The sequence below is a fragment of the Bos grunniens genome, chromosome 10 (genome assembly GCF_055505025.1).
Source record: "Bos grunniens cultivar Pamir isolate PY7600 chromosome 10, Bosgru_T2T1.0, whole genome shotgun sequence".
NCBI lineage: Eukaryota > Metazoa > Chordata > Mammalia > Artiodactyla > Bovidae > Bos > Bos grunniens.
Window position 1 is genome coordinate 67604164 of NC_141174.1, and position 24081 is coordinate 67628244.

Here is a 24081-nt window from a genome sequence, read left to right on the forward strand (position 1 = left end):
TCTGCTCCTTAGCTCCACTCCCGTACAATGGCGAATTTAAAGCTTTTACAGGGTCACAGACCCCTTTGGGAAACTGTTCTAAGCTACAGAACCACCACCCCCACACAAAAATGCTTGTGTGAACCCACAAATACAATCTAGCAAGTTTCTCTCCTAATGCTGAGGAGCCCCTGGTGAGCCTGGTGAATACATGGACCCTAGGTTATAAGCTTTCTCTACCAGATTCCTTGCCTTGTGGACCCAATTCTACCTTGCAGAGCTGTGGTAAGGCAGACAGAGCTTTAGCAGCTCAAGTGGGTCAGGATGACCAATGTACCCTGGGGCCTGTGTTGCCCCAGAGGACACACTCAGACCTGGTTTGCCCTTCAGTTCTACTCTTGACCCTAAATCATGCCCTTAGGCCCAGCTGGCCCACCTGAGATACGGCCCCAGGAGGAGAGCCAGTCAGAAGAGAAGGATGGACCTAAGAAGGTGTGTGTAGACCTAAGCAACGTGGTGAGGGCTCCTCAGTGCCCCGCATGGAGGCTGGTCTTGGCCTTCTCATCTGCTCACATATGGCAGGATTGCTAGGTCACCCTGACCAGCTCTGACACTCCTCTTGGCCAAGCCTCCTGGTAAAATAATATACCTCCATTTGGCTCCAGCACCTCTTTCTGGACATCTGTCAACTTATATGGGGACCAGGCTGATGGCCAAGCTTGACTCTTGCCCCTTTCCCTTTTCCCTCTTCTCCATCTTTTGGGGATAGCATTTTCCTACTCTAGCAACCACAGCCCTCATTATGCCTGGTCCACTTTCTTAGGTACCCTTTGAAGGAGTTAGGGACAGAATGAGCAGGAAAAAGAGACAAGGAGACTTTAGGCTCCACTGTGCTAAGAGTCCCAGCCCCATTTAGCTTACATTTGAGTTTACAGACTCAGAGAGAGCAGCTTAGTGGTCCCCACTGCCAGTCCCCACTGTCCCCAGGGTCAAGCCCCATCATCCCTCACCTAACCTGTTGCAGGGACTGGCTCTCTTTCACTGATTTCTGGCCTCTTCATTTATCTTCCCTAAAATCCAGGCTTGGTCAAGTCAGTCATCTTCTGTGAAATCTTTGCTGGCTGACCTATGCCTCTGGAATAAAGTGCAGATTCCTCAGCTGCCATTCCAGGGACACCTCTGTAATTTGATCTGAACCTTCCTACCCATGCTCACCCTTCCTCAGTCCAGATGTGCACCCAATGATCCTATACGTCCCCCTGCCCTTGGTCCCTTGACAAATTCTCCAGTTCAGCGCTTGATTGTGTTAAAGCTAGGTCTTGGCTATTTTATCTGGTATTCCTGATTGAAAAATTGCCCCATCCTTCAAGGTCCAATTCAAAAGCCACCTCCCTAAAGCCTTCCCCAGCCTTAGCATTCTGAATGTTTCTGCATTCCCAGCAGTCATTATCCCTGGCATTACCATATTTCATGTTGCTTTCCATTATCTTCTGGTCTACTTCTCTAAGTAGGTTGTAAACTCCCTGAGGGCAGGCACCAGGTTTTTGGTACCTAGCCCAGTACCCGGCACAATGAGGGTGTTTAAGAAATGTTTGTGAACTAGCCCATAGATCCCCCTGCCGATAGTAGGTGGTCTGCAGGACACGTTGCTTTCCTTGCAGCCCTAGCACCATCTCTCAGTGCTGCCATAAGCAGGATGCGTATCAACTGCCCGAGCAGCCCTTGCATTCCTGATCTCTCCTCTCCTCAGCCAGATGTTAATTTTGTTTGACTGTCCATTCCCAGTCAAGAAGAGAGCCTGTGGGTCCCTTTGGATATGTTTGATCTGAATGTCACTCGAGATAACAGTGTCAGTCACACATGTTTTCAAGCTTCCTACAGCTTTGAGGGCTGGAGTTTGCTTCTGACCTGTCCAGCAGCCGGGAAGATGCTTTGCCACCAGGTGGCCGGGATCCACCGGCACCCGTATCTTGGGCCCTCTGGATGCTGCCAGCCTCATCATCTAAAATCTCCCCGCTTCCTTCTCTTCCTCTCCCCTTCTGGACGCGCCGAAATTATTCAGACCATACGCATGAAAGAGAAGACAAAAATCACTTTGGCGCCCCCTATCTCCCGCCTAACAGGGAGGACTAAAAGGCTCTCGAGTGCTTCCAAAGTCCGTGTTAGGAACAGAGTTTGCTTGGGCGACGGCGCTCCAATTGCGTTTCTGGCGGAGGTCGGAATTTGGCTCGGTCCCTTGCAATGTTTCCAAGGGAAGGTTAGTACAATCGTGACAGTCCCTGGCAGCCGCCCAGCCCGGGACTTCGGGCTCCACTCTCCATTGGCCAGCCATCCGTGTGACGCTCCGGAGGCGGGGCCTCATCAGCTGTTTGCGGGATGCCCCGAGCGGGCGTATTTTGGAAACAATACCGCGAGGTGCAGAGTGGCCTCCACCCGAGCCTGCCCGCCTCCTGCCGCCGCCGCCCCTGCCCGCGCCTCCCGCCGCCCGCAGCTGCCGGGTGAGCGCCTGGGCGGCCAAGGGCCGGGCGGAGTTGGATCTCACCTCCTTGGGGAAGTGGGGAGAGGATCGCGCTGCGCGTGGGGGCCCGGGAAGGGTTGGGCTGCGGGCGTCTGGAGTGACCATGGACTGGGGCACTGGGGTGTGGGAACGGGGTACCGAACCCACATGTAGGTGCGCTGCTCCACAAAGGAATGCGGGACTAGTAGCATTTGAGTCTCTAATGACTTGGGTCCAGGTGGGCAGGGGAACCTGCGCTTCCCCGCTGAGCAGATCTGGGCGCTCTGGATCTGACATTGGGGTAGGGCAGGGAGTTGTGGGACGTCCTACATCCCTGCGGAGTCTGAAGGCTCCTCTCCTTAACAGCTGGGCTTTTCCCCCTCCTTCCCAATTGAGTTTGGGCGCCAAGCCCCCGAGTGCTCGTCACGCTGGACCCTGGCACGGAACCCTGGCATCACGACTCGGAGGCCGAGATTCTCCCCTGGAGCCACCCAGGTCTGCTGTGTGTTGTGTGAGTGCGTGAGTGTGTGTGTGTGTGTGTGTGTGTGTGTGTGTGTGTGTGTGTGTGTATGTATGTGTGCGTTCCCAGATTTTAGCCCTCGAAGAGGTTCAGAATGTCTGGCTACTGCCTTCTCCTAGGAGGAGGAGGAGGAGTCTGAGTTCAGCATCCCTGTTAGAGTCCTTAAGGGCTGGGATGGCTCCAGCAGGTTTTAGGTCTCCTTGATAGGACTGCTTCTCTGGTAGTGCATTTAGGAAGTGCCCTCCTGTTGCCTGTTTGGACACCACCTCTTCAGTTCAGGGGAAGGGGAGAAGTCTCTTTACTGTATCCCAGTTTGCGCTTGATCTTGCCCAGCACCCCTCTGAAGGCTCCCACTTGCAGAAGAGCCATCTGTAGTTCCTGTGGAGAGTGGGAAGGGTCCCCCTAGGCTGGCAGACCCACACCTCTGGCTGCACCTCCAGTGCAGGCAAGGGCTGAACTTTGGGGCTTTGCTGGGAGGGGGTGGGAGAGGTGATAAGCTTCAAAGGAAAAGCCAAGACAATGACTGCTGCTTGCTATTGGCTTTGGAGGGCCCCATCTTAGGTTGGGATTGCCAGCTTGCATAGAGGAGGTGGAAGGGCAGGAGGGGAGCTCCTGCCAGGTGACTGGTAGGACAGCGCTTGGTCCTTTCTGCAGGATGCCTTGTTTCCTGGCACTGATAAACTAGTTCTCTCACACCTTTTAGGAAAACACTGTCCCAAGAGCACCACGTGCCTTTTTTTGCCATCCAAGTGGGCAGGGAAGAGGGCAGGCAGGATAGGGACCATAGATAGCTCAAGGACAGGATGGGATGGAGGGAGAGTTAAAGCAGGCGCCTTAAAGAAAGCTTGCATTTGAGAAAGCCAAGATTCTTGAATTAACTGAGTTTCCTCTAAGTACTTTACCAACCCACAGACCATTTGGCTTGTTCTTCAAGGGCAAGAGACTGGAAGACAGAATTCCCAGGGGACCTCTAATTGACTCTGGCAGTGACAAACACCATCTCTCTGTATCCTTAACCACTCAGGTGGTTGCTTTTCTGACTGCCCCAGGGACCCTGGGGGGTTCCTGGTGTATGTATAGGGGACTGACTTTGAGCACAAGAAGCTGGGTGACTGCAAGCTCATACTTCCAAGAGCCATCAAATGGAGCAAGTGGAACTTCTTTATCACCAAGAAACTCATATCAACAACCTGAGTTCAGGCAGCAAGTGAGGTCATAGAGAGAGGGCTGAATTTCACTTCCTTCTATGAGGCAGGTTGTACCCATCTCAGGTTCGGTGCTGGCAGGAATGGTAGGCTGTGGGGAAGGATTTGAAGTTGTGGAGATTAGTGACTCCACACTGAGCTGGGGGACTCTGGGCACTTTGCTGGTTGCTGGACCTCTCCTCTCGGCTAAGCTGTGGTAGGCAGATAGCTCTACTCTGCTGAGAGGGCAGCTGCAATGACTAACTTGGGTTTTTCTCCCCCTCTCTCTCCCAGGACACACTCTTACCACATCGTTGAGCCTGTTTGTTGTGTTGAGCAAGCAGCGGGTGGAGACTAGAGTCTTGGGCGGGGCTTAGCAGGTTTGGAGGGAACCTGGCCGGGCTAGGATCGCTGGCTTTTGTTTTTGCTGCCCAGCCTGGAGCTCTGCTCAGACTGAGATGAGAACTTGATGGTTACTCCTCAGGCCAGCAAAGGGGTGTGTGTGTGGTGAGCACTGTGGGTACAGCCAGTCACAGCGCCCTCTGCCCTCCCACAGCCACTCGCAGAGTCTAGTCTTGTTGACATTTCTCCAGGTACCCTCCGTGCTCGTAGCAGCTGACCATACTCCTGCTATGGCTGAGAGTCAGTAGCAGTCCAACTGTGTGACTGTGACCAGCCTGGGTCAGAAGAGGAGGCTGAGGGGAAGGTGGCTCCAAGTGGGCACAGGGAAGAAACATGGAGAATCCCGAAACTGCAAGGCAGCCCACATTTGGGGATGGGTTGTCACCCTTGTCAATGCTTTATCTGTAGGGTTGACTGTCATCAGTGCCTGAGCCCACTTCTCCACATAAGAAGGGGGAGCAGGAAAGAAGGAAAGGGAGGGAAGTCCTTCTAGGTAGAGCCTGGGTGGGGGCAGCCTCCCGGATGCCTGCCTTGCACCCTCACAGGGGAGATGGAGCCACCCCAGTGTGTGGAGGAGCTGGAGGATGACGTATTCCAGCCCGAGGATGGGGAGCCGGGGACCCAGCCCAGGAGCTTGCTCTCTGCTGACCTGTTTGCCCAGAGCCAGCTGGACTGCCCCCTCAGCCGTCTGCAGCTCTTCCCTCTCACGCACTGCTGTGGCCCTGGGCTTCGACCCACCAGCCAGGAAGACAAGGCTACCCAGACTCTCAGCCCAGCTTCCCCGAGCCAGGGTGTCATGCTGCCTTGTGGGGTGACTGAGGAGCCCCAGCGACTCTTTTATGGTGAGTGCTCTTAGCCTCAGGACTCCTCCCTTAGAGATGGGGGAAAAGAGGGGACTTTCCCTCCCCAAACCTGCTCTTTGCTATTTCCTTCCCCAAATTGAGCAGCAGGGGCTATTGATCTCTCAACTCTTCACCTGCTGTCTATCTGCTCATATACTGCTGCTTGCCTGTGCTCCTCAGGCCACAAGCAGGACAGATTTTGGCCTTGCCATTCTTTTCTGCTCATTTGTCCCTTTCTGGAGGGATCCTTGGGTCCATGGTGTCTCCTTGGGTTGGAAGAAGGGTACCTGGGTCTTGGCTTTTACATATTATGGCCTGTTGAGTGGCCCAGCCTTTTGTGTCGTAATAGTGATGTACCTTCCGTAAAGTGGCTAGTGTTGCCCTGGAGAAGGCTGGGGGATCTGTGACTCGCTGTTGACACTGAAGGGGAAAACCCAGCTTGTTCTGGGAGAGAAGTTTCCTGGAGGCAGAAGGTCCCCCAGCCCAGTTGTCACTTGGGACTTTCTGTGTTTGGAAGGGGAACTGGAGAAAGAGGTTGGGCCTGCCTAGGCTCATTGCCAGCAAAGGGGCTGTTTCCAAGGCTCAGTCAGATAAGACCCTTTCATTTGTGGGCTTCAGTGGTTGGTTTTAGCAGTTTGCCCTCCTTGGCAAAAGGGCAGGGTTAGATAGCCAGTGTTCTTCATTTAGCACAAAGCTTATGGAGGGAAGGGTGGTTCAGAGGCTATCTTGCTGGGTCTGATAGAGCGGATTGAGGAGACGCTGCAGTTATTCCCAGAAGGAGCTGCACTGTAGGACAATTCAGGCAAAGTAGTTCTGGCAAGAGTCTGAGAAGATGGATAAGGCAGGCAGGCAGGGAGGAGGGAAAGACGGGAGCAAGCGGGCGCCCCTAGTGGCAGCTCGGTGACCAGCACTTGGTCAGTGAGGAGAGCAGGTCTAGGTGTCTGGCCTGGGGCTGGCTCCAGAGAGGAACTTGGCTAATCTGTGGCTCAGAGGCGTCTTCTCTCCCTATGTTTTTGTGCCACTGCCCAGAGCTTCAGGGCCTGAAACCAGCCTTTCTCTGCTACACTAAAAAAGTGAGGTTACTTTCTGATTTTCTTTCTCTGTCCCTTGCTCTGCTCAACTCAGGATCTCTGGAGAGCTGCCTCCAATGTTTTTCTAGAGAAGAGCTTCAGCCTGCTACTACTATATGAATAATGAATAATGAACTGTGGTCAAGCGTAGCTGGGTAAATAAGGACAGAAGGTTGGCAAGTTCAGCCACACTTATTACCTTTGCCGTGGCACTGCCAGTGAAGGGAGGGCTGAAGGAAAGCCTGGCATCAGTTTTCATACTCTTGGGCAGCAGGCAAGTCAGGCTGTCCACATTTGGCAGAGTGCCCTGAGAAAGGCAGGCTCAGTTCCTCTCCCTTCCTATACTAGAGTCTACCCTTGACCCTGGGTCTTGACCAGGGGTGGCAGGCATGGGGAAGATGGGGCAGTGGTGGAGCTTGCTGAGATGTGGGCCCTCTGTCTTTGCAGGCAATGCTGGCTACCGGCTCCCCCTTCCTGCCAGTTTCCCTGCAGGCTTGCCCCTTGGTGAGCAACCCCCTGAAGGGCAGTGGCAACATCGAGCAGAGATACAGATTGCCCGAAAACTCCAGTGCATTGCAGACCAGTTCCATCGGCTTCATATGCAGCAAGTAGGCACCGGGGCTTGGTGGGGGGAGGTGGTGTGCATCTGCTGGGGCTGTGGGGCTGGGGCCTGCCTCAGCAACTCTCTCTGCCAGGCCCCACGTTTAAGGCCCCATGTTACCGTGATTCTCTTGAACTGGAAATCGAGAATGGGCCTGGCTGGATGAGTGCTCTTGCTCTCACCTCTGAGATCCAAGTTGTTCATCTGCCTACTTTCAGCTCAGGCCCCTGGGAAATGCTCCAATCTCTTGCGGAGAATGGCATAGCTTCTTGCAGCCTTGACTGACACACTATATCTTATTGAGTTCATCAGTGGGAGATGGTCCCTTGCAGACCTAAGGGGAAGATTTTCATGGTGCTGAGGAAAACTGGACAGTCGGAGGTACCTGGCTGCGGTGCAGTGGGAAATGGGTAACCAAGGCCTGGAGGGTCTGAGTTGGGAAAAGTGGTGGAACCGGTTGTAACCCGACACTTTCCAGCTGGGGAGGCCGCTCCTCATTGTCTCTGTCTGGAAACCAGGGTTGGGACTCTGGAGACTGTGTACCTCAGAGTCTCTCCAGACCAGTGACCGGGTGCTCGGCGGGCAGCCTGGCACCAGCCCGCCAGGGCGGAGCATCGCGTGTCAGTGGAGCTTGTGGCAGAGCCCATCAACAAAGGCGGCGGCTGGCGGGCTCGTGTGGAGGAGCCCTCTGTGCCTTGGGCTGGAGGCTGCCTGGCTCTGCAGCGGCAGTCTGGCCCGGCCCCTGGGCACTTAACTCTTCCTTCCTGGGCTGACTTTCTGGATGGCTGCCAAGGCGGGGAGAGGAGCCTGAGGCTGGATCCCTGCTAGTACAACCACCACTGAAGCAAAGTCATGCCACCTGGAAATGAACACATTCCCTGCCTCTGGGACAGTGTCCTTGCCTAGTCGGCTGTGTATGTGTATGTGTGTGTGTGTGTGTGTATGTGTGTGTGTATGCGTGTCTATATCTGATTGTATATCAGGAAATCAAGAAAATAATTAATCCACCATGATTGGGCAGACCCTGAGGTTAGACGGGGAAATTCAGGTGACCAGAGGAGAGCTATTGATAATAGGTTTGACTTGAGGACCAAAACATGGCCAGCACCTGGTAGGAGGTGGGGTGGGGAGACAGAAATTGAGTTTAGGTTTCCTGAGATCCAGCCATAAGGGGTTAGTCTCTGCCAAGGTGAGCGTCTCTGCCAAGGGGTTCTGAGGGAAACGTGGGGTTAGACCTGGTCCTTGTGGGTTCCCCAGTCCCTCAGGAAGAGAGGGTGGCCCTGTGCTTAGATAATAAGGCAGCCTGGCTGCCTCCTCTGGCTCCAAGCTCCAGCCCCTATTCCCTCCTTTGATTGTTCTGTGGAAACTTGGCTTAGGGTTTTCCCTTCAGTCCACTCTGGTTCTTGATTTCTACCTCTTGGCCTTCTTCCTACCCATTCACTTTACGCTGGCTGTGTAGGCCTGTGGTTGGCCTGAGCTCGCAGCTCCTAGCCCCAGTGCTGCAACTGATAGAGGACACAGTGGCTCTGGGTCTCCTGGACTCACCTGGGGGCCTACCTGGAAGGCAGTGTTCTGGATTCCCATTAGACCTGATCTCTCTCAACAGCTGTTTCCCAGAATGTTCCACCATCCACTGGTAAGCCCTTCTAGGCTTGGGAGCAGGCTGGGAGGCCTCTTTTGCCCAGTCGAGCCCTGGCACAGGACTAGAACTCAGCCCAGGACCATTTCTTCCCAACTCAGTCCCTCACAGGAGAAGCTGGCCCTGATGCCAAGGTCTGACCCTGCCCTTTGCTGTTTGGCATCACTGACCCCAGTGCAGAGCTGTCTCTTGGAGGGCCTGGTTCAGCTTGGGAGGAGGAGGGGCAGAGCCACAGAGTGGGAGGAGAACTAGAGGAGAGTCTCCTCAGCTCTGCACCTCCTCCACTGCTGGTTCCTGACTTCCTTGTGCCCCTCACCATCCTGCCAGCTACCTTCTCCTACTGTGCAGTGGCAGGAGGCCGGCCAATGAGGCCGAGAGCTGGTTTTCCCAAATTTTCCATCGCAAAGAGCTAGGCTTTTTGTCCGTGGGAGTCTTCTTACTTTTATCCCCCTCCTCCCCACTCACCCTGCTCACTTCCCTGGGAGCCCATCCTGTGGGAAGGACTGGGATCATGGCCATGGGCAGATGGAGTGCTGGCATGTGTAGGACCTTTTAGCAGTTAGTTTTAAGAAGTGAGTCATTTTCTGAACTTGATTACAATATAAACTAACGTCTAGATATTTCATATCCACACAAAACTGTTGTCACTCTTACATTCTTATAATTCACCTTCTTTCCCTATTCCTTCCCCTCATCTCTGCAAGCAGGACACTGAGGCACAGGGGTGGAAGTAATTTAGGTTAAGTCTTGAGGCTTCAGATACAAAGTCTGAAGGCCCAGGTTTGAATGCCAGCTACCAGCTACTGGGAAGACCCTTGATCTGGCAGAGCCTATTTCCTCTTCTGTAAATTAGACCTAATATCACAGAATTTGATCATGAAGATTCAGTGAGAAAATACCTATCTGAGCTCCAGGCACACAGCAGGTATTCTTTAATGCTTGTTTCCTTTGTCTCTATAATCCCGATCATCCCCCACATTTGTTCTTGTCAGTTCACAGTGCATCTTCTAGCCCACCTGTCCAGCTAGTCCCTAAGCAGAGCTGCCTCCTGTGGGCTCCCTTCCACCCGCCCTGTTCAGAGAAATTGGCTTCTAAGCTATTCACTTATGGGCCTTGTCCTTGTACATTTCTCCTGGGGGAATGATGATCAGTCTCCATCATTATGGGTTGAGTTTAGATAACCAGGAAAGACAACTCAAGACACAGTAAGAAGGTTGAAGGAGCCCGGCCATCTCCTTTCTTCTCAGGTCTGGGATGGTGTCCAGGGCCAGACAATGGCCCTTGGTCCCCGAATCCTGTAGGGAAGGTGAAGCTTCTGCCTTTTGTCCCTGGTTAGGGACCTCAGTTATTCTTTTTTTTGGCTACATCAGGCTTGTGGGATCTTAGTTCCCTAACCATGGATTGAACCCATGCCCTCAGCAGTGAAAGCATGGAGTCTTAATCACTGGACTGTCAGTCATTTCCAGTTATACTTTTTCTATTTGAGGGGAAGCCCTAGGAGATGTGGAGCACAGGGAAGGGTGTGATGATGGTAGTGCCTTATAGGATGGCATTATGGCAAAGTGAGTGTGTCAGCATGACCCTAAAGGCAACATGCTCCAAATTCCCCCTGGTGCTGGTTATTGCGGGCTGTAAACCCTCCCAGCATGTTTCTCGAGGAGCTTGCTGGATGGAGGTCTAGCTTGGCTACCCAGGTGATCTCTTCCGGATGGCTTCTCTGGACCAATGGGCAAGGATTGGAGACAGAAGCTGTGCTTGCTGTCAATGCTTTGGGTCTCCAAAGCAGCAAGAGAGTTGGTGGCAGAGTGAGTGGAGATAAAAAGCCTTTCCAAACCTGGTCACACACCCTTAACTTCCTCTGGCTGGGTCAGGAGTGCAAGATTCCCCTCTTTGCTCCTTTGTGAGCTTAGCTTAGCTGCAACACGTGCTCTGTGGTGGTCTGGTGACCTTAGCCTACCTTGACCTTGGCTCTGTAATGGTGCCTTGGTGTTTCTTGTCTGTCCAGCTTCTTCAGGGAACATGGCAGTACAGGTTTGCTTCCTCCCTGTGCTCAGGGGCTGCTCTGGCCCAGAGGTGAGTCCCAGCTTCTTTCCATTCCCCTTGCCGTGGTCTCCTCCAACATGAGTCAAAGAATGGAAAAAACCTGGTGTCCTCTCCCCTTAGGAAAGTCTCCTGTCCCAATGGCACCATCTTGAACTTTGTAGTATATTTCTGGGCAGTGTTAAGAAGCCAAGAATCATTAAAAAAAAAAAAAAAAAGTGGCTTCTGGAGACCATTGAGTGAGTAAAGCTACAGGAGAATTGAAATTCTTGTTGGAAATGGCTTTTTCACTTGGATCAGGAGTGGCTCCATTCAGAAGAGTCAGATTTGGAAATTCCCTGAATAGTAATTAGACTTTATGGAAAATGAGATCTGAGAAAAATTTCAGCCACTCAGTGGAAACCATCTTTAGTTGTAAGGTCAGAGAAAGGATCCTGGAATTAGACGCAAAGTCTGGTTCAAATCCCAGCTCTGTCCCTTATGAGTCCTGTGTTCATAGGCAAATCATGTAACTGACTTATCTGAGCCTCAGTTTCTCATACACACCTTGCAGAGTTGATGTGAAAGCCCTTTGGAAATTGTAATATGTTTAACTATTAATTCCCTGGTGGCTCAGTAGTAAAGAATCTTTCCACAATGCAGAAGACCCGGGTTCGATCCCTGGGTCGGGAAGGTCCTCTGGAGAAGGGAATGGCAACCCACTCCAGTATTCTTGCCTGGAGAATCCCATGGACAGAGGAGCTTGGTGAGCTACAGTCCAGGGGGTCGCAAAGAGTCAGCCACGACTGAGCGACTAACACACAATAACTATTAATGCCTAGACAATTTAACACTTTTGAAAATGGGTTTTAGGATTTTGTTTTGACCTGGTTTTGGAGTTCTTGGGGAGCTCTTTTGGAAGTTGTACCTGAGCTGGTGTTTTCTTGGTTTATTAACTAGTGGCTTCTCTGCCAGCAGCCTGGATCTTTTGTTCAGGGAGCCCCTCACTGCTTCCTGACCCTTTAGGATGCTGTCCTTGTTGGTGAGTAGTTTTCTGGAGTTCAGACTATGCCTAATAAAGTTGTTCAGGCTCTAGATGGGGAAGCCCGGGGCAGGAGCCCCAGAGATTCTCTCTAGGGTAAGAAGGGTCCCTAGGAGCCAGCCCCAGAGTGGGAGGTGCCCCTCGGACAGTGCCTGGGGAAGAGTGAGCCTGGGGGAGGAGCTGTGGAGAGTGCTGTGCGTGAGAGCCAGTGCTGGGGCTTGGGGGCCCTGTGTTTGCTCTGTGGCTGGCTCTGTTTATATCGCTCGCTATATTTAGCTTCTGAGTCATCAGCGTGGCTGACTAGAGCCGAGTTCCCCACACAACTCTGCACCTGACTACTCTCTCTTCCAGGAGAAGGGCCTTGTAGTTCCGGACAGTCCATTCCCTCCCCACCAAGGCAAGCCATGGGGATGGGGTTGGCTTTGGGTTTTTTTTTTCTTCCCGCCCTGGGGCAGGGAGGGTGATGAGAGGGAGGGATTTGGAGGAGGCATTAGAAAAGAAGGACAAAGAAAAAAGTCTGGTTTGCCTTTTGATCTGTGTCTAGCAACCAAGAGGGCATGTTCTATGACCAGTACAGAAACAGCCAGTGTGTGGGGTGAGGAGAAAAGTCTGGCCTTCGGTGCTTGGCTTGACCGTCCTGTCCAGGGAGTGGCCCCGGGCGGGATGAGAACAGTCAGCTGCAAAGGCCTCAGGTCGGGAGGTAGAGCCTTGGGGGTTCCTTCTCCCCCTCCTTGTAGATCCACAACGGACCTGCTCCCTCCTCACTCCCCTCTCTCCCTCACTTTTTAAAAATAATTATTTATTTTTTAACTGGAGTATAGTTGCTTTACAACGTGGTGTTAGTTCTGCTGTATAACAATGTGAATCAGCCATATGTGTCTCCCTCTCTTGTGACCAGAGCACACATACCCCTCTTCCTCTCTGAGTTCCTAAGAAGCTGCTCAGTAGTTTGAAGGAGCTGTTCTCAGACTGGGGGAGACAGAGCCATCCCTAGGGGCAGCTGGGTCAGGGCCTCAGTACTTCCTGTCTCCAGGCCACAGAGGGGCAACCCAAGGCTCTGGGGCATGGGTGGCAAGCACAGCCCGATCCCCCACCCCCAGGGACTGAAGCCGGTGGCCTCCACTTATGTTAGAGGAAGCCCTCCTATCTTGGACTGAGCTGGGCCCAGGCTGCCCTTCTGGGAGAAGCAACTGATGTTGCCATGGTGGTGACTGATAGCTCCAACATCCGTTAGTGCTGCTGGCTCGGCTGAGGAAGCTCTTGGCGAGAATATTTTTCCTTTTCCGTTTTGCCACGTTGCTTGTTCCTTGGTATCTGGGTCAAAAGCAATTTGGGACAGTAGGCCCACAGGGCCCATTGGGCTGCCCCGGGGGTCTCAGAATTCCTTGCCCAGCTTGGCAGCCTGGAATTCTGAACCCAGCTGCCTCCGGCTGCCATGGCCCATCTCAGAGTGAGAAGTCAGGGATTCCCCCAGGACTTCATGAGCCTGCCTAGAAGATAGTGCTCCTGGGGCAGGTGCTCTGAGCTGAGGGTGTCGAGGGAATTGCTCCACAAAGTCGAGTCTGGACCAGGTTTCCCTTGTCCTCACCAGAGATTGGGGAGCTGCTCCAGGTAGCCACTGGCCCAATGCTTTACAGATATTTTTCTCATTTAAGCATCACAGCAACCTTGTACTTCAACACCTCATTACCCCCATTTTATTGGAAGCCAGGGCTCCGAGAAGTGGGGTAACATGCCCATGTGACACTGTTGATCCTAAAACCATGGTCTTCCCATCACCCATCCCTGCTCCTCAGCAGGTGCAGCCCAGAAGGTGAGAATCTGATGGAGGTCCCACTCTCCACCCTGGCTCAGCTTTGCCTCCTGTGAAACTGAGTTCTTGCTTTTCTCCCCTTCAGACTGTAAAATAATTGAAGACAAGGCTTACAGCTTGCTTATCTTTGTGTCCTTCGTAACTCTTAGCTCAGCTGGGTACCTGATAAAAGTTTGCTGAATCAAACAGAAACATCTTCCCGACTTCTTGTATGTGGAATTTTTCTGAAGTCTTCCTTAGCTCTGTATTTCCATTGTCAACAGCAAGGCTTTGTGGTTCAGCCTCACCATGGTCGGTTTAGAGTTGATGGGGAAAGGAAAGAGGTGCAGTAGGAAAACGACATTTTATAGAGAGTGTATTGCCCTATATTTTAAAAGAAACTGAGCTTGGTTTCAGAGAAACATCTGAAGTTAACATTTCAGACCAGTTTTAGCTTTATTTCTGTTTGATCTTCAGTTAGCTCTGCCTCTGAAAGGTTTATCGTCTTTCTAGTCCACAGCATCCTTACTGAATAGTTAATGATCTGGAAACAATTTCTTTAAACATACTGGGGCGGGGGGCAGTTAGGTGGTGATTCTCTTTGAACAGTTAATATCATTTTCATAATGTGAATAAATACACTGTAATATTTTACTGAAAGAACACAGCTCTGGAGTCAGGGATCTGAATCACCCCCTCCCAACTAACTTTAGGGATAACTTTTCTAAGCCTTTGCTTTCCCATCTGTAAAATGGGATTGAAAATAATATCTGCCCTTCCTATGGCCCAGATTTTTGTGAGGCGCAAAAGAGACGATAAGAAAGCATTCTAGGTATGAGATTGTTATAAACTGATCTGTTTGGTCAATTTGCATTTTGTGTGTTTGGTTCTTCGAAATCAGGGCTACAATGTAGCTTTGCTCTTTACCCAAATTCTCTGAGGGTGAACTAGCTCTTGCTGGAGCATCTGGTATACCGGTGACACACGGAGTCCCCCAGAGGGTGTGAACTGGATACGGGAGAGACAGAGGGAGATTCTTATCAGGGGAGAGCAGGGAACACTCTTTGTGCTTAGAGCAGAGGCGATGTGGGATGAAACCGAGTTCGATATGTGTAATACAACCTTGTCAGACACTGCAGCCAGCTCTTAAAAAAAATAAAAAAGCCTTTAATAGTTGGGCCTCTCTCTAGGCAAGAGGCTGATCCTATCACTTCAGGTACATCTTCAGACCTGGCCAGACATCAGTTGTTCCTGGCTTCAGACAAGCAGGTTATCTTGGAACGCTGGCTTTTCTGTAGTCAGGGCAGTGTGCTTGTTGAATACCTACTGTGTGCCCTACGTGTTCCCCATCATCCAGGAGGAATGACTGGGTATTCAGTCACAGTGCCTTGCACACAGTGGGAATGACTCCAACACTTGTCAGCTGACTGCCTTCATCCCCCGACCACAGAAGGAAAGTGGGGCTGAAAAGAGAACCCCGGGTCTGTCATCCTGGTTGTGCTTTCTTAACTGAAGAGAGCATTTTTATCCACCATGTGAGGACCCCTTCCTTTGGGGCATTCACCTCGATTCTTGCCTTCCGCGCCTTGGTCCTACCTTCTGGACCAAATTTGAGAGCTCTGGTGTACAGTTAAATTCCCATTAGCTTCTCATCTTCTGAGCCCGTCTTCTACCCCTGAGGATACCCTGGCTGTGCATTCTGGGAACCCCCATTCTTTGTAGATTCCCAAACTTGAGGGGTCCCAAGCAGCTTGGGAGAGCTGAGCCTTGTGCCAGGGGTCAGCACTCTCTGATCTCAGGTGATGAGTCAGGGGCCAAGCGCACTTTTTCCTGGTTCCCCTTTCCTTCTCCCTTTCTCCTGGACACCCTCTCCTGGAAGCATCCATGTGCTCTGATGTTCAGTGTCTTGTGTACCTCATCCGGTTCAGTGAATGTTGATTGCCTTTTTTCTTACTCTTTCTCTCCCTGGCCTCCCTTCAAGTCCTTTTTCTTTCCTTTCTAGTAATGTCCTTTTTAAAAAATTAAAAAAAAACATTTTGTTTATCGTTGTTCTTCATAATCAAGGCATTCTGGTTCTCTTACTGTGTGGCAATTTGATGTCCTTTCAGAAAAGGGCCTTCTGGAACTTACCCTGTGGCAGGAGAAGGCTGGGTGGGGTATGTGTGGCATTGTTCATGCTCACAGAAAGGGTTGCTGGGGCAGTAGATGGTTTCCCAGGCCCTGGTCTTGCTGTGTCTTATGGCTGCCGAGGCAGCCAGCTTGACCCTATACTAGGCAGCTTGTTCTCCAAGCCTACCTAGACCCTCCACCAGGCTGGATTTAGTTGTTGGAGCTCTGAGTTATAATCCTGAAGGTGATTGTGGGTGACAAACTCCGAATCACCAAGCTTTACAGTTGGAAATCACCTCAGTGGTTTCTAAATGCCTGTGTGGCCTGGCTGCCTTAGAAGCACCTGGGCAGGATTAACCTCCAGCTTCGCCAAGTCATTACTTTGGTGGGAGGAGATTGAAAGAGACTAAAGAAAATACCAAATCATGAAATGTTTTCTTCTAGGCTATAGGATCATGAGTGATTTTATTTTTTCCTTTCTAATTTCTTGTATTCCAGTTTTTCTACAGTTAAGATGTATTATTATTATTATTTTTTAAGATGTATTATTTTTATAACTAAAATAGACAATAGATGTTACTTCTGATTTCAAAAAATGTCACTCAGGGGAGCATTTCAATATACAAATTCTTGGGCCCTTCCCTGAAGATTCTGCCCCAGTTGTTCTGGGTGGGACTTGAGGACTCTGTATTTACAATAGCACCTCAGTGGATTCTGTGACACAGCAGGTATGGGAACCACTAATACCATACCTCCACTTCACCTATGAGGAGAGGGAAGACTCAGGCTGGCTGGTGAGAGACCCCAGCCTCCCAGGTCCTCTGATTCCTGGCCCCGGGATGCTACCCACTGCCTAGAGCGCCTCCTTCCTGATTCAGGAGCCCCGAGGCCTGTCCCAGGCAGAGGCACAGAACCTAGGTCCTTCCTAAGGCTGGTCCCTTGTGGACCTAGGCCAGTCTGTGTCTCCCAGCAACGTCTCCACCTTCCAGTCTAATACCACTGTCTTTTGGGTCCTAGAACCTGCCGTCAGAGAAGGCAATGGCACCCCACTCCAGTACTCCTGCCTGGAAAATCCCATGGACAGAGGAGCTTGGAAGGCTTCAGTCCGTGGGGTCGCTGAGGGTCGGACACGACTGAGCGACTTTACTTTCACTTTTCACTTTCATGCATTGGAGAAGGACATGGCAACCCACTCCAGTTTTCTTGCCTGGAGAATCCCAGGGACGGGGGAGCCTGGTGGGCTGCCATCTATGGGGTTACACAGAGTCGGACATGACTGAAGTGACTTAGCAGCAGCAGAACCCGCCATGATTAGAGTGAGGATTCTTTCTTGCCTTATCCACAAAGATTGCGGGCCCAGAGAGTTACCCAGAGTGGCAAGTGGCCCCCATTAGGGGAATGTGGGGAGAGATTGAGGCCTACAGAGATGGGATTGGTTCAGGCCCCAAATTGTAGAGCTGTGATCTCCTTCCTTGGCCCTTGAGCTGTTTTGAGATGATTTAGAGAAAAGGAAGATGGAGGGCCTGCTCTGGTATAAAGAAGGGTATGTGGTGGCACTTGGAGCACAGTGGTAATGAGTAAGGACATTGCTCTAGGGCCAGGTGGTCTGGATTTTACCCAGACCCTGCTCCTTACTAGCTATGTGGCCATCCCTGCTACTTACTAGCTCTGTGGCCAAGTTTCCTAACTCTTTGAATGATCTCATCTGTAAAATGGGCATGATAATATATACATGTGTCATAGGGTTGTTGAGAGGATCAAAGGAGCTTAATGTGTGTAGAGCAGTTCTTCTTATACTCTAATATGTCTTAAAGTCACCTGGAGATCTTGTAACAAATTCAATAGACTTTAAAAATAGCCCATATAAAAAAAAAAATCTTAAAAAAAAAAGCATTGTGATTCAGTGTGTCTACGTTTCTTATAAGCTCCCAGCTGATGCTGAAGCTGCTCGTCTGTGGACCACACTTTGAGAACCAAGGACATAAACCAGAACCTGACACACTCAGTTTACCATGACTGTTTGGATCGTGGTTGTTATTGTTACTTGGCCTTTTCAAAGAGGCACCTGAGGAGCCTCTAAATTCCAGCAGACTGGCCTCCCTAGAGACCAGTCTTTTCCTGGATTTTCCTCCTATTCCACCCATGACCTTTGCACCTGTCCTGGGTAGCAGCTGGAGAGGGGAGACAGGAGGAGGGGGTGCTCTGTCCAGCTGCTGCAGGCAGGCCTGAGTCTTCAGGTTTGCAGCTGAGTCCGTTTTCACGCTGCTTTACTCTAACCAGATTTTGTTAAGCCTGGTGTGTTTCCTCTTTTTACTCGTCTTTGTTTACAAAACACAAGGAAGCCATCAGTCTCTCCAGTCGCAGTCTGCCAGGCCTCCTGTGTGGCACACCCTGACTTCCCTCCCCTTCCTAGCAGGAGCCGTGCCTCCAGCTTTCTGGGTTTTCCAGTCTCCCCTTCTGCAGGGAAAAGAGCAATGCTATTGCTACAGATGTGGGGACACAGATACAGGACAGGGCCCTGAAGTCAGCCTCAGTTGACATCTCACCTCTCCTCTCTCTCTGTGGCCTCAGGCAGGATGACAGGGAACCCAGCAACCTGCCCAGTTGCCTGGGGACAGGTCAGGGGGTCAGGGCCTGACCTTCCTGGGAAGCTCTGGGAATCCAGGAGCTCTGGGGGCTCACTTTCCAACTCTGCCACTGACTTACTCTAGCCTCTGCTCAGCTGACTGGGAGTTGCCTGGTGGGGGCCGGGGCTGTGGTTAAAGACTGCAGGGGCTCCAGCTCCCCCTACACTCGCACACCTCACATAAATGTGATTGCTGCCCAGGCCGCTGCAGCAGTCCAAGTCCAGCCTCTGTGTTGGCTCTTTTTTTTGCACACTAGGTTTTTATTCCCCTGTCCACTGAGAACCCCGTGGAGAGGGCCCCAGCCTCGTCCTCCTGCCCTGGCAGATAAAGAGAGAACAAAGACCGCCTCTCCCAGCACCCCTTAGTCCCCTCCGGGCCTCTGCCAATACCTGTGTGGGTGGGGCACCAGCCACAGTCCCGTGAGTCACTGACCCCTGACCTTTGCCCCAAGCTTCCCTGCCTGACAGTAGGACCTGGGATAACCTCCAGAGAGTAGTGTGCATTCTTTGTTTTTGTTTTGTTTTCAAGTATGTTCTTGCTTAACGTTTAATTGGCTCCAGTCAGTAGGAAAGCGCTCCAAGAGGGATTATTTATGGCTTACTGTCAAGAGCGGCTATAAAAAGGGCAGCGCGGAGCTGAAGATGCTGGGAAGGGAGAGAGGGCAGGCGCCCAAGTGTGTGTGTGTGTGTGTGTGTGTGTGTGTGTCTGTGTGTGTGCGTGTTTGCACTGGATGAAATCAGATTTTTGCTGCCTCAGCAGTGTGGTTTAAATGGAAGATTAACCCTTTGACCTTCACAGTGTCAAATCACTTGCAGATGGAGGCTCCCCCACCCCTTTCCCCCTTGTTCTCTGTGTTACTTTGGAGTTGGGGGAGAGAGGGGGGCACTTCTTCTCTTTCTTTCTGAAGAAAGTTTGTTGTTGGTGCTGCTGAGGTTTGAGGGGCTCAGGAGCCAATCTGATTAAAAGCAGCACTTGGCTAAACTCTGGAAAATCCTGCAAGCAGGGGAAAAAGTTTAATCCTCTTGTGCACAGTGCATAAAGAGCCTGGTCTTTTCTTTTTAATGTTCACACTGCAATTGTATATGGAGAACGCTGCTATCTCCCCCTCGTCGCCACTTCTCTCATCACTCCCCCAAATCCCCCATGCCCCCGAGTTTGCTGTCCTGATGGGATTAAGGTGCTGCCCTGGGACATGTGGATCTGAACTTTTGCATTGGAAATGATAAGCTGTTGTCTAAGGTTGCATTTAAGAGTTACATTGTCTTTTTTTTTTTTTTCTTTTAGTACCAGCAGAACCGAAATCGCATGTGGTGGCAGATCCTCCTCTTCCTACACAACGTGGCTTTGAATGGAGATGAGAACAGGAACGGGGCAGGCCCCAGGTGAGGCTGGGCTGCCCCCTTCGCACGGGTACCATGGAAGGACACCGGCGAGGACTGACACTGCGTCTTGTGAAGTTGTTGTTTTGTGTTTTTATTTTAAAAATTTCTCTGTGTACATAAGACATACCCAAGCAGGACCTCTTTCCCCGTTCAGGGCCTCGACCAGGAGTGGGGGCCTTTGTCAAACACTGTTGAAGTAGAGGCTGGTGTGTCTGTGACGTGGAACCTCCTAAGGGCTCGGACGAGTAGATCCTCTGTCATCGGTTGTTGAAGACGACCAGGTAGTGATCTCCCATGAGAGGACTGTAGTTTTCCCACAGGAACTTAAGAAATAGGAGGCTGGATTAGACTTGTGGTTCCACCAAAGCTATCAGCCTTCCACCGTGAATGGAGCCCCTATCCGACGAGTCACACTGCTTTAACCCCTGCCCAGGGCCTCAGCCAGGGGCTTTCCAGCTGTGCATGGCAACTTCACTAGGTCGGTCAACCAGCTCCATGTCTGGGCTCTCACTGGGCCCAGCCATCGCCCACCCCATGGGCTCAGGGATTCTTGCCCAGCCCCTGTCATCTCCAGCAGACCTCAGGGAGGGTTGGGTTTCTCCATGGACCCTCAAAAAGTGCCGCAAAAATGAACCAAACTTCTGGGTAGGCCTCACATCTGCCTTTGTCCCACTTGGAAGCCCAGGATTGGTCCTGAGGTGCAGAACCACTGCCCACTCTGGCTGCCCGGGACTGGCTGGGTGTCAACCATGGAGGAGCCAAATAGCCAGTCAACGTGGTGTAGCCAGCAGCTTGTGCCTTTGTCAGGTTTTCTTTTGAAAGAGCCAGCCAACAGACTGCGTCCCACCCCCAACAGCAGCACTCTAGGGCCGGAAGAGACAGGACCGGACTGTGGAGGTGCCGGGAAACCAGGCGGCCATCCCACCCATAAGAGTAAGCCCTAGAGGAACCCAGACCCCTTGGTTTCCTTGGAAACCAGTTACCTCCTCCTTTTTATCCCCATTCCTTTCTCACACCTAGTGGGATCCAGGAAGAAGCCAGCACAGTGGCTTTGTCAGCTGAAATGTGTCTTTTAAAGTAACAGACAGTGATTAGAGTGAGGAACTGTCAAAGCTGGGTGCACATTTCCCGTCTTCCTTCAGCTTCCAGCCAGGCCAGAAAGGCAAGCTCTGGAACTCAGCAGGATCACTGCTGCCTCTGAACTCTTTCTTTTCTCTCCCTGCTGTGGCACTAATGGAGAGAATTTAAAGCAGCCTGCCTGGCAGCTCTGAGACCAGACACGGGGAATCTGAAAAAGATGCAGGGAATCTGTTAACCAGACACCTAGAAATTAAATTATCATTTTTGCATATGTGAGAGGTTAACATTGGTGCTAACGGTGAAGCAAGGCCCGAAGAAAAGATGGCTTCCCTGGGCTGAGAAGGCCCCAGGGCTACCCAAGGAAACTGGAGGAGTCCAGAGCAGACTCTCATATCTGAACAAGTCCCAGCTCCTCTGATTGTGCAGAGAGCAAGTCTTCATTCCCATTGAAGGACACACTGATCTGGATGTACGGTCAGGCAGGTTGTTCACTGCACAAGGGCACCGGCCCAGGAAGGTGATGGAAGCTAGACTCCAGCCCACGCTCTGCTCACTAAGTCGTATGCCCTAGTGTTGGGCTGTGTCCACTTACAGGAAGGATGCCTTTCCTAATTTGCACAGAGGTACCCTATGAGCTCTCAATAGCTTGAAGAAGGACTTCAAACTGTGCATCAGCCTTGGTTTTGTTCTGCTTGGATATTCTAGAGGTATTACCTACCTATTCTTGGTCAGAATTGTATTCTCAGGGTGTGTACCATGGTTTGTCTGCTAAGAAGATAGGTTCCTTCTTGGGAACAGGCATGGAGACTGGTGCTGGGATAGGCTGACCATTGTGAAGTCCAGCCTTCCCTGTGGGTCTTCGCACCATTTTTTTGAATTGCATGGGACATGTGTTATTTTTCCCTCTCCTGGACCAAGGCTGTGACTGGCAGGGTGCTGGTATACCTCAAGTGGCATGCATAAGAAAACAGGATTATTTTTACCAGCCACTTTTACCCCCTCTTAGCAGACTTTCCGTGTGAGCTGAGTGAGAGTGCAAATAAATGGTCCAGGCCTTGGTGCCTAGGCAAAGTCATCAGCCTCAGAGACCTTGCTGGGCTGAGCAGGATGTCTAGTGGCCTTTCCTGAGAACTGAGCCTGCAGTCTGAGAAGCTCAGTTGAACATTGCACCTGGGGCTGGGTAGAGGGTCGGTCTGACTGCACTGTCTCCATATTCTATGAAGCCAGGAACTAATTCACTATCCTAAGCAAGCCAGGACCAAATGTGAAACTCCCCTCCTTCCCCTCCCGCCAGAACCCAGCAGGTAGAATAGTCCCAGGAGGAAGAGGTTCCTCCTGGCTGGCTGTTTTTAATTGGCGTAGTGATCTAGACTGGCCTCTTCCCCCTCTGCCTGGTGACTTGGTCTGAACATTCCTCAAGTTCAACCTCAGGAGACCCGTCCCTCCCCTGGGCTCCCTCTCCCCAGCCATGACCCCCAGGAGCTTGGCTGTCTCCAGTTAGGGGGTGGAGAATCAGTTAGAGGGAGGGAGAGTCTGACCTGGCTCCTGACCTGTAACCAACAGAAGACTTGTGGAGCTTTTGTGGTTAGCTGAGGGTAGGGTTCGGGAGAGGGACTGGAAACTCTTCCCTGGTAGGAATTGCCCTGGAGGGAAGGGAAGCCTGATGTTCAGGGTCAAAACAACTCTTCTCATTAAGAACCCCAGAGTAGGGGCTTCTGGAAGGTGGTAGAACTAGGGAGGGAACCCCCTCAGGCCAGCTGTCTCACTCACTCAGACAGTTGCAGGACTCAGCTGGGCCTCCTCTATCTTTGCCTGCTTCAAAGCCTGGACTGGTTTTGAAGAGGCTGCCCCTGGGGCCTTTTCTTGCTCAGTCCAAGGATCACCTCCCTCAAGCCCCCAGAGCAAGGGGCTTATGTGATAGGCATGTCCTGAAGGCTCAGAGGGGCCCAGCTGACTTGTCTGTCTGTCTCCAGTGGCCCAGCCTCAGCCAAGGATGGGCTGGACATGGCAAGGAGGGACATGGTCCAGCCAGGGCCTCCTCCACTTGGGGGCTGGGGAGCCACTGTGAGTGTCCTGGTTAGCACGCAGAGAGTTCTGATGAAGTGGAGTGGGGCAAGTGAGGGATAGCAGAAGCAGGCACATCGGCTCTGTGGGGGCTTCTGCACATTGGTGCTGCAGGGTCCCTCTGTGTGTGGGTGGGGACACCTTAGTGGTAGACTACTCAGGCTGACTCCTTAACTCATTAGCCTGTGAAGCCTCCTGGGAACACTGAGCAGTGGGTGTCCAAGGCTGGTGGGCACTTTGAGCCTTGAGGGAACAGCAGAGCAAGCCATATGCTTCGTAGATGCGTCAGCCTCTTGGGCTGAAGGTGCTTGGAGCTCTGCAGGCTCCTAGTCCGTGCTGCCCTTCTCTCTGCACAGCAGACCAGCACCTCTCCCTGCTTTGTGAGCATCGCCCAGCAGGTTGCTCCATCCCTGGGTCCACAAGGGCTGTGGGGGGAGACCTAGTGAGAATGTAGCATTTTGTCCCTCCCAGGTTAGCTGACCTGGGTTCACTGTGCTCTGCCTCTGGGAGAGAGACAAGAGAAGAGAGGGAGGGGATGGGAACTCATTGTTTCTAAACCTGTACAGAATATTTGGCTGTGTGTTCTTCCCGTGCATATATGTGTATATATCTTTGCCTCCATCAATTGGTACAGTTTTTAATAAAACCATTTAAAGCAAAGCTGGTCTTTTCCAAGGTGTAATAAAAATGCAAGGGGGTCTGTTAACGGATTAGAGATTCCTAACTTGCTTCTCGCTGCCCTCATGAGTGACACCCCACCCCCACCACCCCACCCCCGCCCGGGACCCCAGCTTTTGTCAGGACTTCTTTTCCCTCTTGGGGGTAGTGAAGAGACATTCTGATCACAGGAGAAGCACAGCAGAGGCCCCGTGAAGTGGAAAAACACAAAGTGTGGATCCAGACCTGGATTTGGATTCAGTTCCAGCCTCCACCAGCTGAATGATCATAGGCAAGTCGAATAACCTCTCTGAGCCTTCAGTTTTTCTGTGTGTAAATTACTGGTGTGCCTGCCCTGCAGGATTAAAGGGAGTGTGGACCAAGGACCTGTCCTGGGGCCAGCCCTTGGCAATGGCAGCCTTAGTGATCAGAAGCACCCTCCGCACAACCGCTCACCCCTGTCATCCTAGGCCTGGCTTTCCTTTTATCAAGGTAGCATCTCACAAGGTAGGCTAGCTGTAGGAGGACTTCCTGGCTTGTCTTTGAGGATTAACAATGTGTTTGACTCAAAAGGG

At 51.7% G+C, this 24081-nt stretch overlaps 1 protein-coding gene across 3 annotated transcripts; it reads left to right on the top strand.

The window, feature by feature from the left end:
- The first annotated feature begins 1886 nt into the window (after nt 1–1886).
- On the top strand, nt 1887–23509 carry BMF (Bcl2 modifying factor). Of its 3 annotated transcripts, XM_086321938.1 has the most exons (6): nt 2300–2477; nt 2843–2971; nt 4475–4560; nt 5128–5424; nt 6942–7102; nt 19608–23509. In XM_086321938.1, exons 4-6 carry the CDS (start codon nt 5133–5135, stop codon nt 19707–19709), a joined length of 555 nt encoding a protein of 184 aa, XP_086178064.1. In that variant the 5' UTR covers nt 2300–2477; nt 2843–2971; nt 4475–4560; nt 5128–5132; the 3' UTR covers nt 19710–23509. The 3 variants fall into 3 exon arrangements, with proteins under 3 accessions (XP_086178062.1, XP_086178064.1, XP_086178063.1); XM_086321937.1 differs by lacking the exon at nt 4475–4560 and having other exon boundaries at nt 2329–2477; XM_086321936.1 differs by lacking the exons at nt 2843–2971; nt 4475–4560; nt 5128–5424; nt 6942–7102 and having other exon boundaries at nt 1887–2477.
- The last annotated feature ends 572 nt before the right edge of the window (nt 23510–24081 follow it).